Source organism: Acanthopagrus latus, chromosome 9 (genome assembly GCF_904848185.1).
Source record: "Acanthopagrus latus isolate v.2019 chromosome 9, fAcaLat1.1, whole genome shotgun sequence".
Taxonomy (NCBI): Eukaryota; Metazoa; Chordata; class Actinopteri; order Spariformes; family Sparidae; genus Acanthopagrus; species Acanthopagrus latus.
This window is the reverse complement of record NC_051047.1, coordinates 15,196,178-15,219,925: the sequence shown is the minus strand read 5'-3', so window position 1 is coordinate 15,219,925 and position 23,748 is coordinate 15,196,178. Positions and strand designations below refer to the sequence as shown.

Below are 23,748 nucleotides of genomic sequence, written 5' to 3'. Positions count from 1 at the left end.
ATGCTCCCTTGATTATTTTGGCCCTGTTTTTACCATGGAGAGGAATTTCAAATAGGCTCGCTAGTTTGAATAACAAGGTTGGACTGTGGTGACAAATGGTTCCAGAGTGGGTGTTTCTTCCCCTGTTTTTCTCTGCCAAATTAACTCCCTGGCTGATTGCCTGCTTTAGCATACGAGGGGAGGTGAGCGGAGGTGTGTAGGTAATTGCCTTGGTTACCTGATTATGTGTTGCAAAAAAGCAAATGTTATGAAATGCTGTCGTCACTCTCGCAAAAAAGATGTTCGGAGCGATTTAAATGGAGCTCCTGTTTGCTCGGACTCTCATCGCGTTTTGGGTCGCAAGCCAGCGTTCGGGGGCCTGACACCTGCTTCCTCTTTAATACCTCTGCGTAAATCCAGCTCCCTCTTGTTTTTCCTCATTAAATCTGACAACATCTGGCGCGCAAGAGAGGACCGCTTTAATGTGGCTAACGTTACTGCTGGTGTTATTCTTGCCATTTTAGCTATTTGCTTCATGAGCAGCACTTTCATTTTAAGCGGCATCCGAGGCAGCCTCAAACGCCGTTATCCAAAGTTTTAAACCACCTTTATGAAAATCACTCGAGCTGCAGCCTTAACAAATGATGAAAAGCTTTTTATTTTCTAAAGAAGCATACTTACCTTTTCACCTAATAGTGATGTCTCACTTCAAAGAGAGAACACGATTAGGCCAACATTGTCCTGTTTCTATATCCTTTGAGTTCAAAGGGAGAGTTTGAATACCTGTATTTCATGTGCACCCTTTTCAAATACTGTTTTAATGCAGTTTACGTGCTTTTCATATACAGATGTGTCAGTTTTCCACCACAGTAGAATATATCACACTATATTCTAGTTGCATACCACCGATTTATGAGTAAAGAATTAACGCCAAAGCCTTGTTTTGAAGCAGTTCTTGTTCCCACCGACTTCAAGAACGGAGGACGAACGGGACGGCTACAGACTTGAGCACTGTGATACTCTGCGCTGGCTAACGACCACTGCCGAAAGAAAGCGACATGACGTTAGCGTCACCCAGATGTGTGTTGAGGGCTCTGAGCAAAAGAACATTCCCCAAAGACGGCATTAATAAAGAAACTGGCTGAGCCGGGTAGAGGCAGAGAGAGTAAGAGGCGAAGAGGAAGAAGGAGATAAAAGAGTCCGTTGAGTACATACATCAAAGGTCTCTTAATGACAAGGGATGCCATTAGGGTTACAGTGGCTTTTGTTTCAGCTTCCTCACACCTGCAGTTTGTTGAGGGTGCTCTGTGCACTGTTTTGTTGTTAACATTTGCATGAATAGCAAATGCATGCATGAGTAGATAAGAGTTTGTTTTCAGACTGCTAATCTTGGTGGTGACCAAATGTTTTGGTCAAAATTACAGCTTCCTCCCCTATTTGCATAAAAGAGGTGTAGCCATTCAGTTGCTAAGAGGGGTGAAGCAAGAAAAAAGGCTTACATGAAACAACAGGAACAGTATGGAGGGGCTGTTATCCTGTACGCCCATGAAATTTATTGCCTTAAAAGTTTTCTCGGTGCCTCCGGTGCTGGAATGGGATTTGACAAATCAGAGCGTGAAATTGTGATTAGCCTCTCTCAGTTTGTAGAAGGAGTGGGGCACTTGCAGACTTGGCATGGCCAAAGGTGTAACCTGTTTTGTTTTGCCCCGGTGCTGCTTTCCCAGATGGTGGGACCAGCTGCCGTTGAATAAACGCTGGACGGGTAACAGTGTGAGAATTATCACGGCCTTGTTTCAGTTTGGGATGCACAACAGAAAGCTTGTCTTTTTGCCACTGCCAGGAGGAGCAGGGACGAATCGCCTGGTGCTCAACCAGACGACCTTTTGATTGAGGTCAGAGTAAAGTGGAGTACGGTATAAATGCTTTAAAATATGTCCAACAGCTCCTAGATATTTGCGTAGTTGTCCGTGGAGACCACCCACAGTCAGATTACACAGTATAATTACAGTATTTTCCTTACTTTCTGCACACTCCTTTCCTTTTGGTTGACTTGAGCAAAACAATAGTTCTACTGAAACAGGGTCTGTCACTAACCAATGGAATTACTTAGAGTTTCTATATATAGTTCATTTCACTTTGTTTTTCATTGCTTTACCAAACTTTGTCTCCTTTTTTCAAATCTTTTACTCAAATTAATACATTTATACAGATCAGTTCGCTCATCACAACATCCAAGCTTGCTAGGATGCTGAAGGAAAGATATGAACTTGAACAATTTGATGGTTAAAGTATCAAAAATGGCATTTTTGCAGATTTTGCTGTTCATTTTTGTGCTTTGAGGGAGCTGAGAACTATGAATGAGCGAGTACACCACAATCTTTATCTGTTACCATTGTATCTGTAGCCCTGCTCTGCATGGCTGGGGCTTAAACCAGAAGTGGGTGTGATTTATCAGAGGTTTTTAATTTAAGTGTGAAGTTAATATGAGTTGATGGGTTAATATGGATGATTTATTAAAACTGTTGAATGGACAGCCTCAGCACTGAGCTTCAGATCTATGTTTTTGAACACAAGAGTGAAAGAAATATTCACAGATAAGTTTGGGCAATATAACTTTTGGGGAATCTTTTCCTTGTGTCCTCACGGAAAACGTTCATGTTCCAAGTCTGAACTCTATCCTTCCTAGAGCTTGAGTTTCTATCTTCCTGTTATTACAACTACAGTGAATGACATTATTTTAGATATGCTACATCTCTAAAGACCGCATTGTAAAATCAACGTCATGGCGAAAAGTGACATCGAGGACTAAACCGGCACACTGCCCACCCCTATTTACAAAACAAGCTTTTTTACAATGTTATTCATACTTGTCAAAAAGTAAATGTAACTGTACTGGCTCCTCAAATAAGAACCAAGAACCTGTTGTGTATCTTCGAAGCACTCATAGACGACAATACTTCAAAATTTCCATCAGTTGCATCATTGCCTACCTAAAGTTGCAAGAAGCCTTTAGCAGATATTGCTCAAGTGCTCTGGCTCAATGGCACCTGGAAGGTATTCACTATAGTGCAAGAATATTTTAATATTTAAGTATAGTATAAATCTAAACCACCTGTTCTTATTCACGGCCTCAAAGTTTAAATGATGATCGGCAATGACATCTTATTATTGTAATTCTTCCTGGTAGAGCACTGCAGGCTGTAACCTTGTACATCATCACAGAGGGAGAGTGTTTCCCTCTTTAGGGATGGATGGATTAAAGCATCTAGGGTGGGCTGAGGGAAGGTAAAATGACCTGCCCCGCCCCTACGTGACCCCAGGCCAGCCGTGCACATTGCCAGCACTTTGCTCTTTGCCCTTGAATATGCAGAGATCCGCAGCTTCATAGGCTCGGAAGAGAAGGGGAGAGAAAAAAAAGAGTTGTATCGCATTGCAGGGAAAATTAGTGAGACCAAAGTTGGAGTTTCTGTGTGTTGGGGGCTGCGAACAATGGCAGCTTTCTGTCAGACAGCAACTTCAAAGGTCGGCTGAGTGACTGCTCTGAGTTATACTTTGTTGTAGATCACTGAGGAAATTCACAGATGTTTTCTCATACGAGACACCATTATAGCGGCTCAAGTACCCAGTAGCCTCGAGCGTCTCTCTCCCTCCCCCCCATCCCCCCCCCCCCCCCCCTCCCTCTCCTCCCTCTCCCACACACTCCAACTCTCACTCTCACACATGCACCACCTCCCCCTCGCTCCCCCACCCTCATACCCATCTCTGATATCTCTCGTATGAGACAGATGTGGAACCTGTTTTCTCTCCAACTGTCCGGAGAATATGGAAAGTTAAAAAGGGTTCGTGTTGTGGCATTGCCCCCTGTCTCTGTCAGATCCTCCGTTCTCTCTGTCAGCCCGCTCAAATTGTCAAGATCACATGCAGCTCTACTTTCTCAGATCCAATGACGTCAATATAACAAGTTGAAAATAATATAAAGTGAAAACTGAAGTATTTTAAATGTGCTACATTTGGTTGATTGATGCAGTTCTCGTCTCTCTTCCGCAGATTGCCTTCTTTAACCTGAACTGGATGGGAACCAAAACAAACTCAGCGACACACGTCATGTCTGTTGTACATTTTTATTTATTTCTAGCAAACTGCAGTTTTATATGAGGCAAATAAACGTGTTTAAACTGCTGATCTTTGACTACTGGTGCATTTTTTTCTTCACATTCTGTAGTAAATTTTTTCACATATTAGGCAAAACTAGGGTTCGCGATATATCAGTACTGACGATAGCAATCATCTTCTTTATACACACCCACCACAATATGGTGATTGCCAGGGGAGCATACTTTGATACATTTTCGTATGGATTTCTGTTATATCTGTTGATGTTTTAATAGAAATGATCATTCACTGTACAGATTGTAAAGCCCATTGAGGCAATGTGATTGAGATTTTGGGCTGTATAAATAAAATTGATTTGATTTGATCTAGAATGATAACATGAAAGTTAAATCTTCAAGTTACAAAAATGATGTCAAGATGAAATTAATGAGCCAGTTTTGGGAATCCAAGCACGTGTTTGTCACCTGTTGAACTTTTAGAAAATATTTCATTCAGTTTTAAAGTCATGATATTCAAATTGAACGAGCCAAGTTTAACATATCTGCTTCAGTTCCTGACCTTTTAGATGAAGTACGATACAATACGGTACACTACAGTGCAGTACGATACGATACGATACGATACGATACGATACGATACGATACGATACATTACGATACATTATGATACATTACGATATGATACATTATGACACGATGCGTTACGATAGAATATGTTATGCAATATTTTAATTATCTCTGTGGATGAATTTGTCTTGGACTCAAAGGCTGTGAATATATAACTGTCCCCACAGTTGCGATAATACCAGTTGACGCCTAAATGCAGCTTCATACATGCCTCACCTCTTGTTAATCGACTCTCTGCTGTACGCTGTAAAGTACAAAATGAAATACATGGATGGTGCAGACTGCTCCCATGTTCACATCTTTGAGTGTACAGGCAGAAAACTACTGCAGTGGGGGTTCCTCCAACTTAATTTTCCCATCAAATGCCGCAGGAAAAAAATTCTTTTAGCCAAACCACTGCTGAGGTGACCCTGTAAAACTTGAGGCATGGCCATAAGACGGCAAAGGTTTGGAGCAAGTAAATTACCTCGGGGACTGGACATTGTGTCAAGCACACAGTCATGAATTTCTCACAAACTATATCAAAGTCCTGCTCAGCCAAATCCATCCCTCAGCTGGAGTCCCATTGAGATGCATTAAAATGTAAGAACTTGCTTTTAGGGCTGAAGCAAGTATCTCAAAGGAAGATATCAATGATTTGGTAATGCTGATGGTTCACAAAATTCACGTGGTTGTCATATATGGCTGTAATTTGCCTTTGCATAGCATGACAGCTCACATGTAAAGCAGATTTAAGTGAAATCCACCTTAAACCAGAATTAATTTCTTCAGCTTTTATGTCCACAAATCCAAAATGTGCTGCTGCTGCTGCCGCTCGAGATGGTGGAAAAATCCTAATTCCGTTTTTGGGTGGATTCTCCCTTTACTTTTACAGTAGTCTGGTTTGACATGAGAGAGCAGATTACAACATTTGACATTTATCTGACATTTAAACCTGAAGGCAAAAAATCAAGTGACAGCACTTCTCTGCACAAATACACAACTTTTGAAGTAGACCGTAGAGATGTGTACTACTGAGATGTCTGAGCTGGTCAGTACAGCTGGTTACCTGAGTTTACTGCATTCAGCCATTTCATAAATGACTTTCAACTGTTTTGAGCCGTGCTGTGTCACAGTCTTTTAATTCAACATGAATATGGTGAATAAATGTAGTCAAATAAAGCAAATTTCACTGTGAAAATAATGTGTAATTTTCTACTGAGGCATCCATCATGAATTATGAAAAGTAGCAACTAACAGCATAATAAATGTTTGAGAAATCATTAGCAGGTGCTTTATAAACCAATTATGAACCATTGATACTAACAAGGTTAAAGTTTTATCTAAAATAAGATTTGTGTAAAAACAATAAATTAACCACTTAATAATGTTTTGATAAATACTACGCAAAGGAATTTCCACAACCTGGCAACCCAAACTTGTGCTTGCTCACTGATTTATTAACCGTTCAGTTATTTTTATGAATTGACTTTCCACCTGTTTTGAGCTGTTTTGTGTCAGAATCCTTCAGTCCTTATAAGTGAAAACATGAACACTAATACAGTGCACCTCACACACAGTAACTAATGGCTTTGTGCATGGTTAATAAATCATTTACAGATGCACTTCATGCACTAATTTGACATTGGGTTGCCAGATTGGCTGGTGTTCATCTTGTATGTTTGTTTATAAATGTTACCATTAAATGAACAAATAACAAAAATGAAATCTTAAGGTCTCACTTTCTAATAAGCCATGAAGTCTTCTGTATTTCAATAAGTAGTTAATAAAGTGTAATCCAAAGTGAAATCCATCTCACTGAGGGATTAAAAACATCAAACGACAGTGTTGTCATGTCATCCATGGGGAAGATAGACATCAGCAGCAGGGATTCTTCACAACTTGGCGACCCATAACTCGTGAATGGATTCCAAATGATCTATAAAGCATCTGTAAATGATTTATTAACCATTTATAAAGCCATTAGTTATTGAGCGCAAATTGGTCTGTATTAGCATACATCTATTCACTTAAAAAGGTTTCAGGATTTTGACACGAAAGATCTCAAAACAGGTGAACACAGAATTACAATACTACAGATTTGTTTGTAGGTCAGTAAGAACAAATGTTGGAATGGCAGATTTTGCGAAAGATTCATTTATTCAAAGTGAAATTCACCTCACCAGCAAATTTAAAAAAAACATTAAAAGATGGTATTTTTGTGTTACAAGGGAAGATAAACATCATGAAAAAGGTATTTTTCTCAACTTGGCAACCCAAAAGTTACTTCTCTTGGATGCTTTTTAGTAAATGATTTATTAACTGTTAGTGAAGTTATTAGTTATAACTTATAAAATGTTAATAAAAACACAAGTGTAACTTATAAAAACTTAAGTTACTACAAAAGTACACACGCAGTTTCTCTGGAAGCGCCACATTTAATAAATCATGGCTCTGGATTCAAACCTTCCTGTTTTCCTCATATTTTTATAAGCGCTCTATACAACAAACTTCATGGCCCCGCTGCTGCCATACGTGATGTAAACAAGGTTAATCTGCACTAGTTTTTTTTTTGTTTTGTTTTTTTTCCATCAGTTGACAGTGTGAGTACACCACTCCTGTAGCCAGTTCTGTAGTTTAACATGGCTCCAGTACAGCCCAGCAGGACTCCCCCTTTCCCTCATGACTGTGTGTAAAGCCGTGGGAGAGGACTGGGAACATTAATCCCTTCAAAGGAACAGATCTAATTCAAAATCTGCCGCTCCAAACTAGTTGAGAGGACAGTGATTGTTTCTGCAGGGAAGCCAGATAAAGATCAGAGAGTTGATATAGAAAAACTACAACTTCCATTTCCACTGCTCTGCCACAAAAAGTTTGGATGTTATCTTATGAAAACTGCATACTTTTTTTGCCTTCATTAAATGTTCTGAAACTAAAAAAAAAAAGAAAAGAAAAATATCACATTGCAGTTTAGCCTTTGTGTTAAAGTTCAGTTCAGATGCTTATGAGAGCCTCCTCCTCCTCACACATACTGACAGAGCGAGTTTAGATTGAGACATCAGCATTTCAAGTGCTGCTTTTGTCACCTGATTTAAAACAGAGGTTTCCCCCTTTTTGTGTCATGTAAAGTAACATGTTATAATTTGAATTAGCTGCTGGGATATATATATATATATATTCCCCTGAGGCTCTGGTGCTGAACAAAGAGAGGGAGAAATTAAAAAAAAAAAAAATAAAAAATCAGGAGTAAGGTTCTAATAAAAACAAATGAAAAAAGAGAAATAAGTATTTAAATAATTCAGAGAGGGCATAATTAAGTGTTTAATGTCGTGTTGCGGGTTCAAAGCAAGCAACAAAGACATTTTAATTCACATTAGAAAAAAAATGTTTAAAAAAAAAAAAAAGAGAGAGACGCAGATTCTTCAGAGATGAGAAACTTTGTGTTGAGTCACTTGATTTCGGTCTCTTTTTTTCCTCCCCATCAAACAAGGCAAGCCACCGCTCTTGGAGATCTCCAGAGATAACAATGTCACATTGTCACATAGGGTTCTGCTACAAATCCTTAATTACAAAAAGAGGATCAGATGACTACAGCATCCAATACCGGGGTCTCCAGGCGGCATGGGGGTCTTTGATCAAGAAAATCCAATTATTTGTGTATATACATTTCCCACATAGTGATTACTTCATTAATTGTCCCGCCTTTATCTCCTCCCTTCCCATCCCCCCTAATAATCAGCTCCTTTATCCAGACCAACAAACACACCATAGGAGCTTTGTGGATTCAAAGGATTTGCTTTCCCCTCTCAAAGAGCCGCTATTCTTTGATGATTGGGCAGCGGCAAACTTCAAAGTAATAAATCTTATTTCTGACTGGCTGGCGGCCCACCAAAGTCCTTATCAAATTCTAAGAAGTGATCCCTCACTCTTCAGATAGACCGAGGATATCTGGGAGAGAGGACGCACTGTGAAAGAGTGGAGGAACCTCGCTCGCTCGAACGCGACACATTTTCACCGCGAATGCACATATTTGTCTGAATTAAAGCGCTTTTTTTATTTTTATTTGTTTTGCGTGTTTTTTTCCCCCCGTCGAGCAGGGAGGAGGACGTCTTACCATGGCATCAGTGGCTGTACTGCGGAATGAGACACTCCAGGCTTTTCTCCAGGTTAGTGCAGCAAGTTTTCCTCCTCACTTTTGACGACTTTTGATAACTTGTAAAAGTCGCTCAGCCCGAGTTGATTTATGTGAGTTTTCTTTTCTTTTCTTTCTTTGTTTTTTTTACGAGTATATAAAAGACGTGTTGTCTTGATAGTCCTGCGTCATATAACTTAATTACTACCGCTAATTTGTTTTGGGTTTTATTTTTTTTTTGCGCGTTAATGACTTCTGCTGCAACATAACTTTTATGTTATCGCCGCCCCGAAATTTAAAACTGTTCAGACAAAAAAAAAAAAACATTTCATCAGTTTGTTCGGCGGCACGTCGTTTGTGTGTGTATCATGGTTGTAATGTAGAAAATGTGTGTCTGGCTCTCCAGGATCGCACTCCAAACTCCTCTCCAGAGAACTGTAAGCACTCCCCGCTGGCTCTCCTGGCTGCCACTTGTAACCGGATCGGGCACCACCACGGATCCAACCCGACAGACTTCCTCCAGGTGCCCTACGACCCGACTCTGGGCTCCCCTTCTCGGTTGTTTCACCCGTGGACTAACGAGGGGACCCCTCAGAGCAGCCTGGCGAGCAACTCCACTTTCGGACTATCCTCCAAGCCCCAGCTCTCCGCGCACATCCAGAGCTCCTTCAGCTCGCACCACGAACTGCCCCTCACCCCTCCGGCGGACCCCTCGTACCCCTATGACTTCTCCCCCGTGAAGATGTTACCTTGCTCCATGCAGTCCCTGCAGTCCACCTGCCCTCCCACCTATGTCCCCGCCGTCAGTTACGCGGCTCCGACTCCCATCCCGCCCGCGATGCCAAGTTTTGTCACGGGACCCTCCGGCCTTGTGCACCAGCAGCAGAGACAGTTGTCCCCGAACCCCGGGGAGGATATTCCGTGGTGGAGCCTCCAGCAGGGGAACCACGTCAGCCACACGTCCTCCCTCGGTCACCACCGCTTCCAGCTGCAGAGGGGCTTGGTTCTGGGGCACACGGACTTCGCGCAGTACCAGACGCAGATCGCGGCTCTGCTGCACACCAAGTCCCCCCTCGCGACCGCGCGGCGGTGCAGGCGGTGCCGGTGTCCGAACTGCCAGTCCTCCACGTCCAGCGACGAGCCCGGCAAGAAGAAGCAGCACATATGTCACATACCGGGCTGCGGGAAAGTTTACGGGAAAACTTCTCACCTCAAGGCGCACCTGAGGTGGCACTCTGGGGAGCGGCCATTTGTGTGCAACTGGCTGTTCTGTGGCAAGAGTTTCACCAGGTCGGACGAGCTGCAGAGACACCTGAGGACTCACACGGGCGAGAAGCGCTTTGTTTGCCCGGACTGCTGCAAGAGGTTCATGAGGAGTGACCACTTGGCGAAACATGTCAAAACTCACCAGAACAAAAAGAGCAAGTGCCACGACAAGACGCTCGGCCACGTCAAAAGGGAGGACACGAGGAATATGTTGTAACACACCTTGTTAGTCTGTCGTTTTAAAGAGTAGACATCACTAGTGCAATACAGTCAGTCCTACATTAGTTCAAGTACACAGTGAGCTGCGTTTTTTTTTTTTTTTTTTTTTTTTAAATTCCCTTCAATTTGTCGGTTCTCACACCCTGACACTAGTTTCTAACATTGCTGGTTCTGTGTAGCACATATTTTGTACATATAGAAAGTTTCGTAAGTTAATTTGGGACCATGGAGAAGTTTTAGCTCATGAGTTTGAATTCACTGTCTATATCATATCAGCAAGACAAGTTTTCAACTTGTGTTTTGATCATTGTCTTCGGTGGAAGATTTCACTCCCCTGTAAATTATATTTAATAGCTTTTGTTGAATGAAAGTGTCCGTTTTTTGCTCCTTATGGGGTGTTTCTAAAGCATGCTCTTCTTGAAAAGATCTGCTATTGTTGATATGACCCAAATACTGTGTGAGAATAAAGATTATAACATTTTTCCTCAACTCAGAATAATTCATTTAATATCTCTCAACATTACCGGTGATGAGACAATCAGGCTTCATGTGTAAAGGAAAAGAATCAGTTGTTCCTTGATTATCGTGCATAGTGAGTTGTTGTACAAAAAAGAAAGAAAAAAATAGTAATAAATATCCAGCTATTTTGTTTAGTTAAATCTAAAAAATGAAGTGATTTGAGGACTCACAAGTAAAAGTTGAAAATTCCAGCTGATGGTGATGGTAAAAAAGATCAATCCTCCCAAAATGGATCAACATGTAACGTAACTTATTTGCTCCTCTGAAGGTGAAAAAGATGGCTGCATTTTTTAAAAATTACATTTTTTGGCCTTACACCTTTGCTGCTCTTGTTGTTGAACCTTCAACACAAGCGCCACAATATTAAGGTAACACAGTTGAGAGAGGTTGAGTTGGTCTGGACTGCATTTGAAAATCTTAACAGAAATAACTGGAAATGTGCACGCTGTCCAAACATTTAGAGCACTCTGTTAAACGGTTGTGTGAGCCCTGCAATTTGGTCACAAACTGAGTGGAAACGCACAGATTCCTCTCCATCATATGTGGACCTGAGCGCCTCAGAGGTGCACACAGGTGCTGTTGTTCTGAAACAAGATTTAGTTAAAGTCCAAGCTCTACCTTTTATGCATGGAGGTATCAACCTCAGTAAATTATGAGGTGAAATGTAAACAACCCTTGAAATAAATGAAAAGAAATATTACATTTGGAGAACGTCACAGTTTTCAGTATTTTTTCCACAGTGGATGTTAATTTTATCGCCATTAGAGTCAGCTGTGGAAGTGCTCTAATGTTTTAATGCACTCTAATAGATGTGGTCTTTTCTCTTTGTGCCACAGTTTCTGAGTTTTACATATACCTCTGGACTTTGCAGCGACACCGTAGGCTGAGATAAAACCCATTAACAGAAAAAAAAACACTTTCCTTGTTACACTCAGGGTGTGCAGCAAGTTTAATGTCTTAGCTGTCTGACTGACACTTAGCGGACAGTTAACGACAGACCAGCTTATTTATTTAGTTCTTATTTTTCTTTGTCCAACAGCTGCTTCGTAGGACACACGTATGACATACGAACACCTGGATTAAGCATCAGGTAATACTGATCCACCACCTGACAAAGTACAGTAAACGTGCTGCTGTTTCCCAGTCAGTATTTTTTTGGGTGACCTCCTTCACAGGTTGTCCCATCTCGGATTTTAAGTGACCCCCAACTGGAAGCAACAGATTTATTTTCTAAGATTAAAGCGTCTACAGGGAAGTGATCAGATTTTCAGTATCTCATAGAATCTGAGCGATGACACAACGATCCAAACATCCAGTTCAACAACTCAAGAGTTGCGTCTCCAGCCGTGAGCCCTTGTTCTCCTGTCTGTCTTCTGAGGGATCACTGAAGATGTCATTTCTAAAAGAGAACAACTGCTACCCTTCATTCATCACTTTTCTGCCTCAACAGCGCCCCCTTTTGTAAGTTGCTCCATAAGAGCAGTCAAATATTATTATGACAAATGTAACTGATTACTGTAGAGGTTCATTCTTGGAAGACATTTCACAGAAAAAAAAAATTTAAATCATGTATTTTGACGCTCAGTCCTTGAAGTTCCAACATGTTTGAGTCCAGTTGTATCACTTGATTCAATTATTATTCATATAATTAATAGTGCAAACATAGAGCAGTTTGTTCAGGTTTGCTTGTTGTACGGCTGTACGGTTCTCCACGATAATCACCAGAAAAGTTTTGTCCCTTGTTTGCTTCAAATATCCTGATACAACTCATTTCACCCGGCAACTCAAACATGTGGTCAAGTGTCCCTGAGACAAAATTTAAGACACAAATGTAAACATGGAGGTGACCTCCACAGCAAAATTTTAAAAACAGGATTTGAACGTGTTCACAAACAAACCGACTTCAACCTGCATTCAGAAGCCTCACCAAGGATGGGAGCTGCAAAGTAACTTCGACTTGATGCCCTGTATGCCAAACCTTATATCTGCTGCACTATTTCTCCTTAGATTATGTAACAATGTTTGTTATTGTTAAATAAACTAACAAGGAGTAGCACAAGGCAACAATTAAATACAAGTTATCATGTTTGCTAATGTTGTCAAATGTTTGTTCACAGCAGAAATAACTGTAGATGACAGCAAACCAGATCGGTAACACTTAGAAATAATAACCATCATTTATTTGTGGTAAATGTATAGTTAATTAAACTTTGAATGATAGTTGCTTCGCTGTTAACAAAAAATTAGATGGTTTATTAAACATTTGTTAAGCAATTGTTTATTGTAAAGCAGCAACTGGTGTTTTTAAACATTAATACATGTTTAATGAAGGATTCATAACCTAAGTTTACTAAATTGAAACTTTGTCATTTATTTTTGTGTTTATTATTATAAAGTGTTACCATTTTTCATCATTCAGAGGCTTCACTTACATACAGTATGACAAGGTTGCCTGACGTTGGACTCGTGGGCCAAAACTGGTCCACCATAAGATTTAAATTGGCCCCCCAGATGTTTTCTACTGAGCAAAAAAAAAGTCAGAAAAGATCAAAAATAAAATCTGAATAACTTATTTTGCTGTTTCATTTTTTGTGAGGTAAAAATGCTCACAAAAAATTAAAAAATATTTAAGATCTCTAATTATTACATCTTTTACTTTAATCTAAGCGCACTGGGTGACAGTCGAGTCAGTCAATTCACGGAACTCAAGATCCTGCTATAGACGCTCTGAGAGGCAAGAGAAGAAACTGTAAGGAACTCTGAAGATTTTTTTTTTTTTTTTTTTACATATTTCTTAAGTCATAAACACAGGAAAGAAAACAATCAGACAATCAGACTTATATAGTGTAAACGTTGTTTCTCTCCCTCTGTGTGGTTCACGTCTGCAGTCTGAATTCACCTTTAATTTATGAGTCAAAAATGACTGATTGGACAAAATTGTTAAACTGTGTGCTGCAGTTTTCTGTTATCTTAATCAGCTGCTGCATTTTAACCAGATTTGACATATAATACACTGCACAGTACTGTACAGCCTCGTTGCCGCTATATGCACTTGATATTGTGTGTGCAAGTATGACTGTGAGAGTTATATCCAGTTCTGCCGAAGTATGAATATTAACTCACATTCATCACAAAAGAGGAAAACCTTCAGTAATATGATGAGATGTGACCACATGAACTCTAAAATCTTTATGATCCTATTATCAAACGATGCCTATGGATGGATATGTTGAGTGCACCAGACTGGCTCTGCACAAAGGCATTGTTCACCTCTGATTTGGCGTCATTGTCCAAGTTAGAGGCACCATTCTTGAACACTCCAGGGGGCCTTAATGCGTAATTGTTCATAGAAGGGATATCATATGTCGTGGCTTAAGTTAATTTTCCTGAAAATGAATGAAAGGTTTAAAAACTTCAGATATTACAAATGCCTGTCCATGTAGGATTTAAAATGATTTAACCTCGACTGTCCGACAGAAAGAGAAGGATCATTAATATTATTAGCATAAGTGTTATTGCAGATTAAATGCTCATTTGTAATTATCTCCTTCTGTGTGTTGTTACTCTCACGGTGACACTTTTGCAACCACCTTTTTAAAGCATGTATAAGTAGTATAGTATAACAGTTCAGATGTGGTTTTAAAACCTAATAATGTAATTGTAAGCATATATATTTTTGGTAATTTTTATTCACAGTATGTTATAAGGTGCAATATGGGTGTGTAAGAGTGCTGACGTTGTGTCAGATATGTCTATGTAGGCTATTATGTTGCAGCGATATCTACAGAAGTTAACATGCTAACCAGTTAGCCCATCACATATTACCACTCTGAGCTTCCTGTCTGGACCACTAGCTGCACAGCTAACAAAGGTAACTAGCTAGCTGCAGCTACAGTTAGCCGTTACCTTGGTGATATGCTGCCCCCTATTTGTTTGAGCATGGATTTGAGAGGTGACCAATTCTAACATATTGCACCTTTATTCATGTTATTTTATAGCCCCATGTGAAGCCTTTTTAACTGTGTACACACTAACAATGTCTGGGTTAGAACTGACCAACTAGGTCAACATTGCACTGATGTAGTTACAAGTTTACATCGGGTTATCTCCTTGGGCTGTGCAGCAGTGTCGTCGACTTCAGGGACTGGAATCATGCCACTGCTTGTCAGTCATTTTATTTTGAAAATCCTCTGCAGAGCCAACAGTAAAGCAGATGACTGAGCCTGATTGCTAAAACTGACCCAAAACGATTCTTTTCTCTTTTGTCATTTGAGGGTCCAAACTTTGATTTACCGGCGTGACTGTAGAACATTTGAAAGTGTTTACCGTCCTCAACCAGAAATGTGACACCTCTTTTTTACCTCTTTTGTCAGTGCTCATTGTCACTGTTGTAGTTTAACGCTCATTGTTTCTATTCTGTGCAACATGTATAAGCAGCATATGAACACTGAGATAACTGATTATAACACAGTGTAATGTTGGGATGCAGTGGGATGTAGATAGTTTTAAAGTGTTTATCACTGTATTTGTCAACAACTGTAACTTCTCCTATCAACCATCAGCTGAGCGAATGAGTGACTGATAACACAGTACAACAAAGCTGCAATTATATTTAATGACACATGATTACACACAAACAAATCTCAGTGTGTTATGGCGCTTCCGTTAGCTGTTTAGACACAAGTCAGGTTCTAAACACCGAGCCTGAATGTTTATTATTTGTTTACTGATTGTAGTGGTTTGACTCTTAACTCAAGGGCTGCTTGTCCAGTTTCTTCCAGGCTTTCAGCTGCATCCTGTGGTGTTCATCAGTGGATGGTGTTTGCAAAGATGTCACTGGTATATATAATTAAGAGATATAAAAGTGCAATTTATGAATATTAGATAAATGTTAGAAACCAGATGTCTTAGTTAGATTTGAAATAGTCAGATGTAGAATAATTAAATTAATAAAACTCACTACAGTGTGGCATGACAGGAGAGAAAAACATTTTATTATCCCAACCATCCTGCCCTTCGAATTTGTTTCCGGTCCTGAAAACCGTAAGTGACCCTCAATCGTTATTGAACTGTTTCCACTGAAAGGGTTTAAACTGATCTCTGTGTCCTTGGCATGCTAGAATTCCCTGCTCCAGCTCCAGTAGCACTCGCCCTGTTCCTTCCAGGTTGTTATGATCATAATGGTGGACACACTAAAACAGGAAGATAGGTAGTAGGTAGATCCAAACACAAGTCACATCCAGTGGAGCATGGTTTGATTAAATATTTAACTAATATATTCAGCTACTAACCAATGCCAGTCCACATTGTAGCTCTGGCACATTACCTGTGAAGTGGAGGTCAGTTTTGCGTTATAACTCTTGACTGCTGCATCTGTGCCTCATCAAATCATCAAATAGACCAGGTCTATTTCTATCCCTCTTGTGTCCTGTACAGTAAGTCCTGGTGGTTTTGTAACAAACCTGAAGCAGCTTGTTAAACCCGCCTAAAAACTCTCTACTTGAGATGGTCATTATATGTAGAAACAACAAATATATGTTGAAGTTCAAGTGACAAAACCCTCTGGTAGTGATGATGACAGGAGCAAAAGAGGAAGTCAGGTAACAATGCGTGTCAAGGGGGGAGGTCAACAGAACATCAGACTTCGTCACTGAGGACAGTTCTTTGTTTCCTGTTTGCTTTAAAGCATAAGTACAATCTTTCCCAAACCTTAACCACGTGTTTATTAATGTTGTTTTGATGATGGAGGTCCTTTTATCCAAACCACACTGTTTCCATAACCCCTCAGTACAAAAAGAACTTATTTTAACACAAACCAAGATCTTTCCCCAAAACCTTACCAAGACGGTTTCGTGCGTAAACCAGACTTTAATGACGGCGTTGTCACATCATGAAACTGATTTATTTTGCCAACAGCATTTTTTTTTTCTTTTTTAAAGCAATTGAAAGGAATGGAAAAACACATGGATAAACAAAATCATTTGGAGGGCTTAGAAAGGTTCTTCAGCCTGGAATATGCTCCAAGACAACATTAGATGAAAAACAGATTACTTTTAAAAATGTCACTGAAACAATGTGCAACGGTATTTTGTTGTGGCTGTTTTTGGTAAAAAAAAATTTTTTTGGGAGGGGTCAGTCCAGGATGAAATTTTAGCAGTTTATGTTTCTGCAAACTACTGGTATGTTCACACTTATGTCATAAAGGCTGCGCACAATATCAACATTTCAAAATGTGGCATATAACCTGACTGACTGTCGTATCACCAGTTTGAGACTATGACTCAACATGCGTGAGTATATTTAAAGTGACCTCGGGACAATTTCAAGCCATGTTAGTGGCGACCAAAACAAATATTTTAGGCCAAATCATGATCACTTGCAAACTCTTACCAAGTGCGTTTTGTGCCTTAACCTAATCCCAAGTTTAAACATATCTGCGGTTGGCAGAAACATAGAACCAACATTTTAGTCTTTCGATTCAGTTGACAGCTTGGTTTTTGTTTCTACAGTGAGGCGTTTGATTCTCTGGTGACTAGCTTCTCTTGTTTTTGCGAGCTTTGCGTTTGGCCTGGACTCTGTTGTGTTTTCTCGTCTCGTTGACATGAAATGATATTTGTAATATTCTCTTATTTTTGTTCTTGGTTTCGTTTGGACTCTGGGAAGACTTTAGCAATATTAGTGGTCCGGTGAAAGAATGAAGAACACCCATCCGTAGACAGTGACAGTGAATAACGTGCATTTGAATGATGACACAATAACTTGGCAGGTGAATTAATAACATAGATGGTGAGTGTTAGTCTTTCAACTGGACTGAACAAAGTGATTCAAAGGGTTACTCTCCACCTCTACACTGGATTTACCTGCGTAGGAATAAACAGGTAGCTGCTTTAAAGCACCTATAACTGCTATAACTCTCCTGAGACCTGGCAATTCATTTTTGTCCTGTGTGGAGGACATGAGTGTGAGACCTCTAAGTCAAGCACCATTTATGCAATCTATTTGAGTCCTATTGTGTGTCAAGAGGACATCCTGGGCTTTTGAGTGATGTCGCACACGTGGGGATGTGACCAACAGAGCACATCTTCTGTCTTTTTAAAGAACCGGAATTGCAGCAAGCGCACGGGGGGGAAGCGAGTTAAGTGATAAAATTTATAGAGTTGTATTGATTTATTTCTTTATGAGGGTGTTGATTTTTATTTTACGAGAATCATAAGTATAACTTATCAAGATTTTTTTCAAAATACACATTTTAACCCATTTGTGGGGGCAGTGGGACTTGATCCCTGTTACTTACTTACTGAGGTACAATCAGATATTGAGCTGTCAGGAGTATACAGTCATAACATGAGCATGTTCATGCAATGACAGGTGTTACAGAGTCTCTTCATAGTGGACTTAAGGTACGATATTCAAACTCAGCTCCTCTTCTTGTGCTCACACCGGAGCTTTAAGAGGTTATAGAGGGTTTTCATGTCTCACAGGGGACCCGTTTGAATTACACCGACAACACAACACAGTCATTCAGTTAAAGACAATAAACCTCGTTCTGTGTGCGTAATCAAGATGACCTCATATTGCATCTCAGCCCATCTGCAAAGAGAATGAAGATGTCTGAATCTCTGTTGTTCTTTATTTAATGTGCTGCTGGAGACAGAGATGTCATTGCTTTATAATTTCATGGTGACATTTAGAGGTTTATTTCTATTGTTGAATAATTCCTCTGACTGTAAGTACCCATTTTGAGTCATTTACATTTTTATGAGAAAATTAAAGGATTGTACTTCTGCATATTTTAATTGGCTTTTAAGGAAAAAAGGGGGGGTATCGGTGAATACCCATGAAAAATTGCTTAATTAGATTCTAACTTTGACTTGTCACATTGCGACATATAAAAGTGTTGTGATGAAGAGCAAATCTCTTGCCGGTCCTGATTAAAAAATGGCGACTCTTGAATGGAGGCGATGTGTGAGAGGTCAGCAGTCAGTCTCCCACTGGGTGCCATGTTTTATACATCAGTGCACAGTGATTAAAACGTAATTAAAACATGTTATTTTTCTTCACAACTGATTTCCCTCTCCTTATTGAATACATAAGTATGTTTAGATGCAAATAAGCATTTACATAGCCCCACAGTGTGCGCACAATGATACAACGGAGCGCAAGAACTTCAACCACATGCTCCCCGTGGACGTGTTTTGGAAATCAGGATCCGACCTTGTTTACGCTCTGTCCTTGACCCTCTTTGAGCTTGAACCTCACTCAAAGGGGCTGGAGATTTCAGTAACCTTGGGGAGATCGCGTTCTGCGATTAAAGGAAATATTCTCCATTTTGGGGAATATGTGTCAGTTAATACACAAATAATTGCATGTTTGGTTTTTTCCAAAGATTAAACGAGAAAAATTAATACCATGCTCATGTCTGTATGGTGAATATGAAGCTACTGCCAGCAGCCAGTTAGCCTCGCTCCGTCCACAGGCAACGTCCCAAACCCCTATATGCGCTTCTTAAAGGAAAAGTTCACCCAAAAATGAAAATTCAGTCATGCCAAGTCAAAGTTGTTTCATTTAAAATGTAAAAAAAACAACTAAATGAAGACATAAAATGGCTCCATACAGCTCGTCTGACTTCTTCACAGTAGCTGCTGAGCTAAAAACGCGTCCTGTCTGAGGTGGGTTTTTTTTTTTTTTTTTTTTACGATCTCTGGGCTTCTGGAGACTTTCAACAACCACAATGCACTAGCCACACAGGACCAACAAACCCTTCCGCTGATGGGTGACATACTGCATGTTGGGAAGTGTTTTGGCTCAGAGCACATTTTAGAACTGGAAACAGTAAGGCAGCCAGCGTGTTACAAATTATATTGTGTTACATCCAAACAACAAACCACTCTGATTATCTTACCATTACTTACGTGTCTTTGTGTCCCCATCAGAACAGTAGCGTATCATTTCAAAACTAACTAGCTACTGTCTTCAGGACAAACCCAGAACAGCAAGAAGTTCACGCTCAGCTTGTTCTCCGCCTCCTAGTGGTGATGATTTATATTTTTGTCTCACCATTGTGTCAGGTGACATCAGACAGGAAGTAGGACGTCAGGTCTCTGCTTTTCGGCCACACCAAGCAGTTTGTCCACAATCCATCTGGTCCTGCGCGGATCACTACTCCTGTGTTAACATCGTCAGTACGTGTTGGTTTACTTTCATCACACTTATTTTTCTAGATGAGTATTTTAAGGTTTTGTCTTGAAATTAGCTCATTTGTTAATCTTAATGATTTTGTTAATGTAAATTTATCTGGATGTGCTTTATGTGATGTTAATCACAGGAAGCTATTTATCTGATCGATGTGATTGGTGTGGAGTAGTGTGGGATCATTATTAACACCACTTGACCTAAGGGGCAGATAAACAGTAGCTGATACTTAAGCTCGGATAAGTAGTAATGAATGAATTGTCATGTTTTGTGCTGCTCATCAGGTGATCCAGAGGAGCGACTCACTGAGAAAGTGGTCAGTAATTCGATCCATGGACATCTGTGAACTGATCATTCAGCCACAGTGGTGGAAGATGTTCAGATCCCTCACGTGAGTAAAAGTGAGAGTGCTGCATCAGAAACACGTCAGCGAGCCTGAACAGATGGACAAGTTTAGAGTTCAAGAGTTTTTGTTGAAGGGTCAGAAGCCCCAACACATCCCGTAAGGACTGAATACGTTGATTTATCTCCAATCCCATAACAAAATGACCATTTAGCAGCAAAAGGCACACTGGACCTTCACTGTACACTCACTGTTAGGTTAAGGCACTAAAACCAGGGTTTTCCCCAGATGCTGGAATAATGGCGCTGCACCGCTATACTCATTTTCAATGTAAGCTGCTTTATAGCGGGTGTTTGTGGGCTGCCGCGGTCTTCTTGTAGTGAACAAGTGTCCGATGAGGTTCGACGCCACAAACCAAGCTACTAACGAGACAGTGCCTGTTTTGTACAATTAAACAGTTCAAAGGGGAGGAAGTGGGGGGGGGGGGCGACCTCGACTTGAAGTCCCCCCCCCCTTTTAAAATTGCGGCAACAGCCCTGAAACAGATGAACAGACGATGGCTGCTGATGTTATCGCAGCTTCACCTGCTTTAACGAGATCAGACAGGGCTTTTCACAGTGTGCGCGTTTATCCTTAATCCTCAGCTGTGGGTGAAGCCTCGAACGTCACCAGCCTGCGTCCTCTCTCAGCAGGTGTCTTCTTACTGGAGCCTGAGTTTTTAGACTTGTTGTTTTGGATTCTTCAAACAAAACTTTTATCAAACTTGCAATTAATCCCTGCCACCTGAATATGATTTATTTGCTAACTTACCATGAGAAAGAGATTTTATTTGCGTCTTCAGATGTAATGATTTGCATTTCTGTAGGTTTCTGTAGGTTTGTTTTTTTTTTCTGATTTGCGCATGTGTTCGTCTTGAGCGCCACCAGTGACACCAGCGAGACACTGTGTGACAGTCGAGGGAAATTCACTGATGGCTGCTGTAAAGGAGAGAGAGAAGACGAGTGTTCGTGTCTGAGGGAGATTCCTTCATTTCTCCCACTGGTTTGTCTTCAGTCAGTGGCATTTCAGATGATGACGTGTTTTGGTCAGATTTTTCTCACAGATTGTAGTGAAAACAGCCACTGTCAGGCACACTAACACATGAACAGTCTGTCTCCCTGACGCCCCTCTCTCTCCTCTCTCAGTCTTTCTCACTCTCTACATTTGGATTATGCCCCATCTTGTGGACACTTTCATGCAGCTGCTGGTGCAAAAACAACCCCACCCCTTTTTTCTTCCTTTTGGTTTTTTACATCTTTTGTATTTTTTTTAACACCACACAGCTGACAAACAAAAAACAGAAACACCCTTTTTTTGCCCTGTCATCGCTGCTGCAGGGTGACCTGTCCCCCCCCCCAAAGATCACACGACAGGTATTGGCAGAGGACAGGAGTACAAATAGATGTGTGACGAGGTGGAAATGCATTTGTTGTTAAGAGTATTGATTGTACACAAAGCTGGACTATTAAACAGGCAATGAGGGTGACCGCCCCCCCAGACTTTCAGAGGCAACCCCAAAAAATGCATGATTAACTGATTATTTGGAAATTGTATAATATGTATATCATTGTCCCCGTCACACAATCCTCATTTTGTGTGGAAATGCAGGATAATGAGGCTAATATGAGCCTTTCAATCTTATAGTGTTATGAGAACAACATCCCTTTTTCAATGACACTGTTTCTGTGTTGCAGGGACAGGATTGTAGCTAAAGGGGCAGTTCATACTGATAATAACGTCTTTATGTTAGGAGGGGATTTCAAGGCCAGAATGGACTAGTGCTGCAGCGGTATACCGTCCTCAAGGCGTACCGTGATACAGAAATTGATGGTTATCATACTGTGTACATCTAAGGTATTGATTTCTACTCTATTAGTGTTATTAAAATATCTTGATATTTAAAGTATGTTGAGTGACTTGTCTCTCAGGACAGAATAATAAAGTTTGTTCAACTGAAAAAAAAAAAAAAAACCTTCATATGGGCGGCTGTGGATCAGGAGGTAGAATCCCAGCTCCCCCTAGCTGCATGTCGAAGTGTCCTTGAGCAAAATACTGAACCCCAAGTTTCTCCTGATGAGCAGTTGGCACCTTGCATGGTGGCCTCCGCCATCAGTGTATATGAAAGTGTGTGAATGGTTGAATCTGACGAGTGTTGTGAAGCACTTTGAGCGGTCAGTAGATTGGAGAAGCTGTAGAAATCCAAGCCCATTTACCATTCTCTTTTCACTCTTTCAAGGGTCACTGTATCTGAGTTAATAATAATAATTGTGTTATTCTGTTTTCCATGATACTGTTAAACTGGGATATTTTTCCAAAACGGGTTATTGTACTATTGAAATGTCATGCTGTTGGAACCCTAGTATGGTTGGGATGAGCAATTTCAGCCGCTGGCAAGTCTTTCAAGCTCTTTCACCTGAGCATGTGAGATTTTATTTAGGATCAACTTGGAAGTCAGTCAGGTCAGGTCGGTTTTATTTATATAGCATAATATCACAAAACACATCTCAGTGAGCTTCATGATCTGTTCAGCAGACGACTCTCTAAAGAAAACTTTAGCAGCCAGAAGAAACAGTAGTAGAAACTTCAGGACAGGCCACAGAAGAAGAGACTCCTCTCCCAGGATGTCAGACATACATGAAGAGATCACAATGACAAAATATCTGTTACAAGTAGATCATAATAACTGAAGAAAATGGATCCAGGAAGACGACTGAGCCAAACGACCTCCTCTGGGACCTGGAGGAGGACAATCAAAGGATAATCAAATAAACAAATATCAGAACGTTTACAGATGTGATATTTAAAAGTGAAATGCTCATTATTGTGTTGATAACACTGATAACATTGTGTGAATAATCCAGCAAAGACACTCGGCCTTGTGCATCTTTCATTCAGGAGTTCATCCGGTTGCTTTTTCAACTGAGTCGTGAGTAATTGAGTTGATCGATCTTTCTTCTTGTACACCCCCCCAACACACAAACACACACACACACACACACACACACACACACACACACACACACACACACACACACACTCTGACTGAGGGTGATTTATTTGATAATATCATTATTGTGAAGTGAAAATGTGAAGATTGTGACCGTCATGGTTCAGTTTATAAGAAGATAACAATGTGAGTCTATCTTTTAAGATTGTGGATTTTTAGTCCCTATCATGTCAAAGTTGGTCAAATTCTAACTTTTATTACTTTTTCTTTTTTTTTTTATTATCATTCAACATTGTTATAAAACGTTGCTTCTGCCTAGTGGAGAAATTCTGACTGACACACAGCAGCTCTTTGGTCCAAAGGAGGGATACTCCCCATCCAGTTGTCTCTATAT

The 23,748-nt window shown here is 40.3% G+C and overlaps 2 protein-coding genes and 1 long non-coding RNA gene across 4 annotated transcripts in view; all 3 read left to right on the top strand.

The window, feature by feature from the left end:
- Positions 1 to 4,161, top strand: part of myo3b (myosin IIIB) — a 75,684-nt gene extending 71,523 nt beyond the window's left edge. For both annotated transcript variants that reach the window (XM_037110825.1, XM_037110826.1), the window contains exon 37: positions 4,027 to 4,161. The gene's annotated coding sequence lies outside the window, so the exon portion shown is untranslated. The remainder of the gene's footprint in view (positions 1 to 4,026) is intronic.
- A 4,328-nt stretch (positions 4,162 to 8,489) lies between these two features.
- Positions 8,490 to 10,797, top strand: sp5a (Sp5 transcription factor a). Its single transcript, XM_037109761.1, has 2 exons — positions 8,490 to 8,863; positions 9,236 to 10,797. Exons 1-2 carry the CDS (start codon positions 8,813 to 8,815, stop codon positions 10,310 to 10,312), a joined length of 1,128 nt encoding a protein of 375 aa, XP_036965656.1. The 5' UTR covers positions 8,490 to 8,812; the 3' UTR covers positions 10,313 to 10,797.
- Positions 10,798 to 19,925: 9,128 nt separating this feature from the next.
- Positions 19,926 to 22,279, top strand: LOC119026380. Its single transcript, XR_005077130.1, has 3 exons — positions 19,926 to 20,015; positions 20,310 to 20,416; positions 22,102 to 22,279. It is a non-coding gene; the product is annotated as an uncharacterized LOC119026380 (long non-coding RNA).
- Positions 22,280 to 23,748: the final 1,469 nt, after the last annotated feature.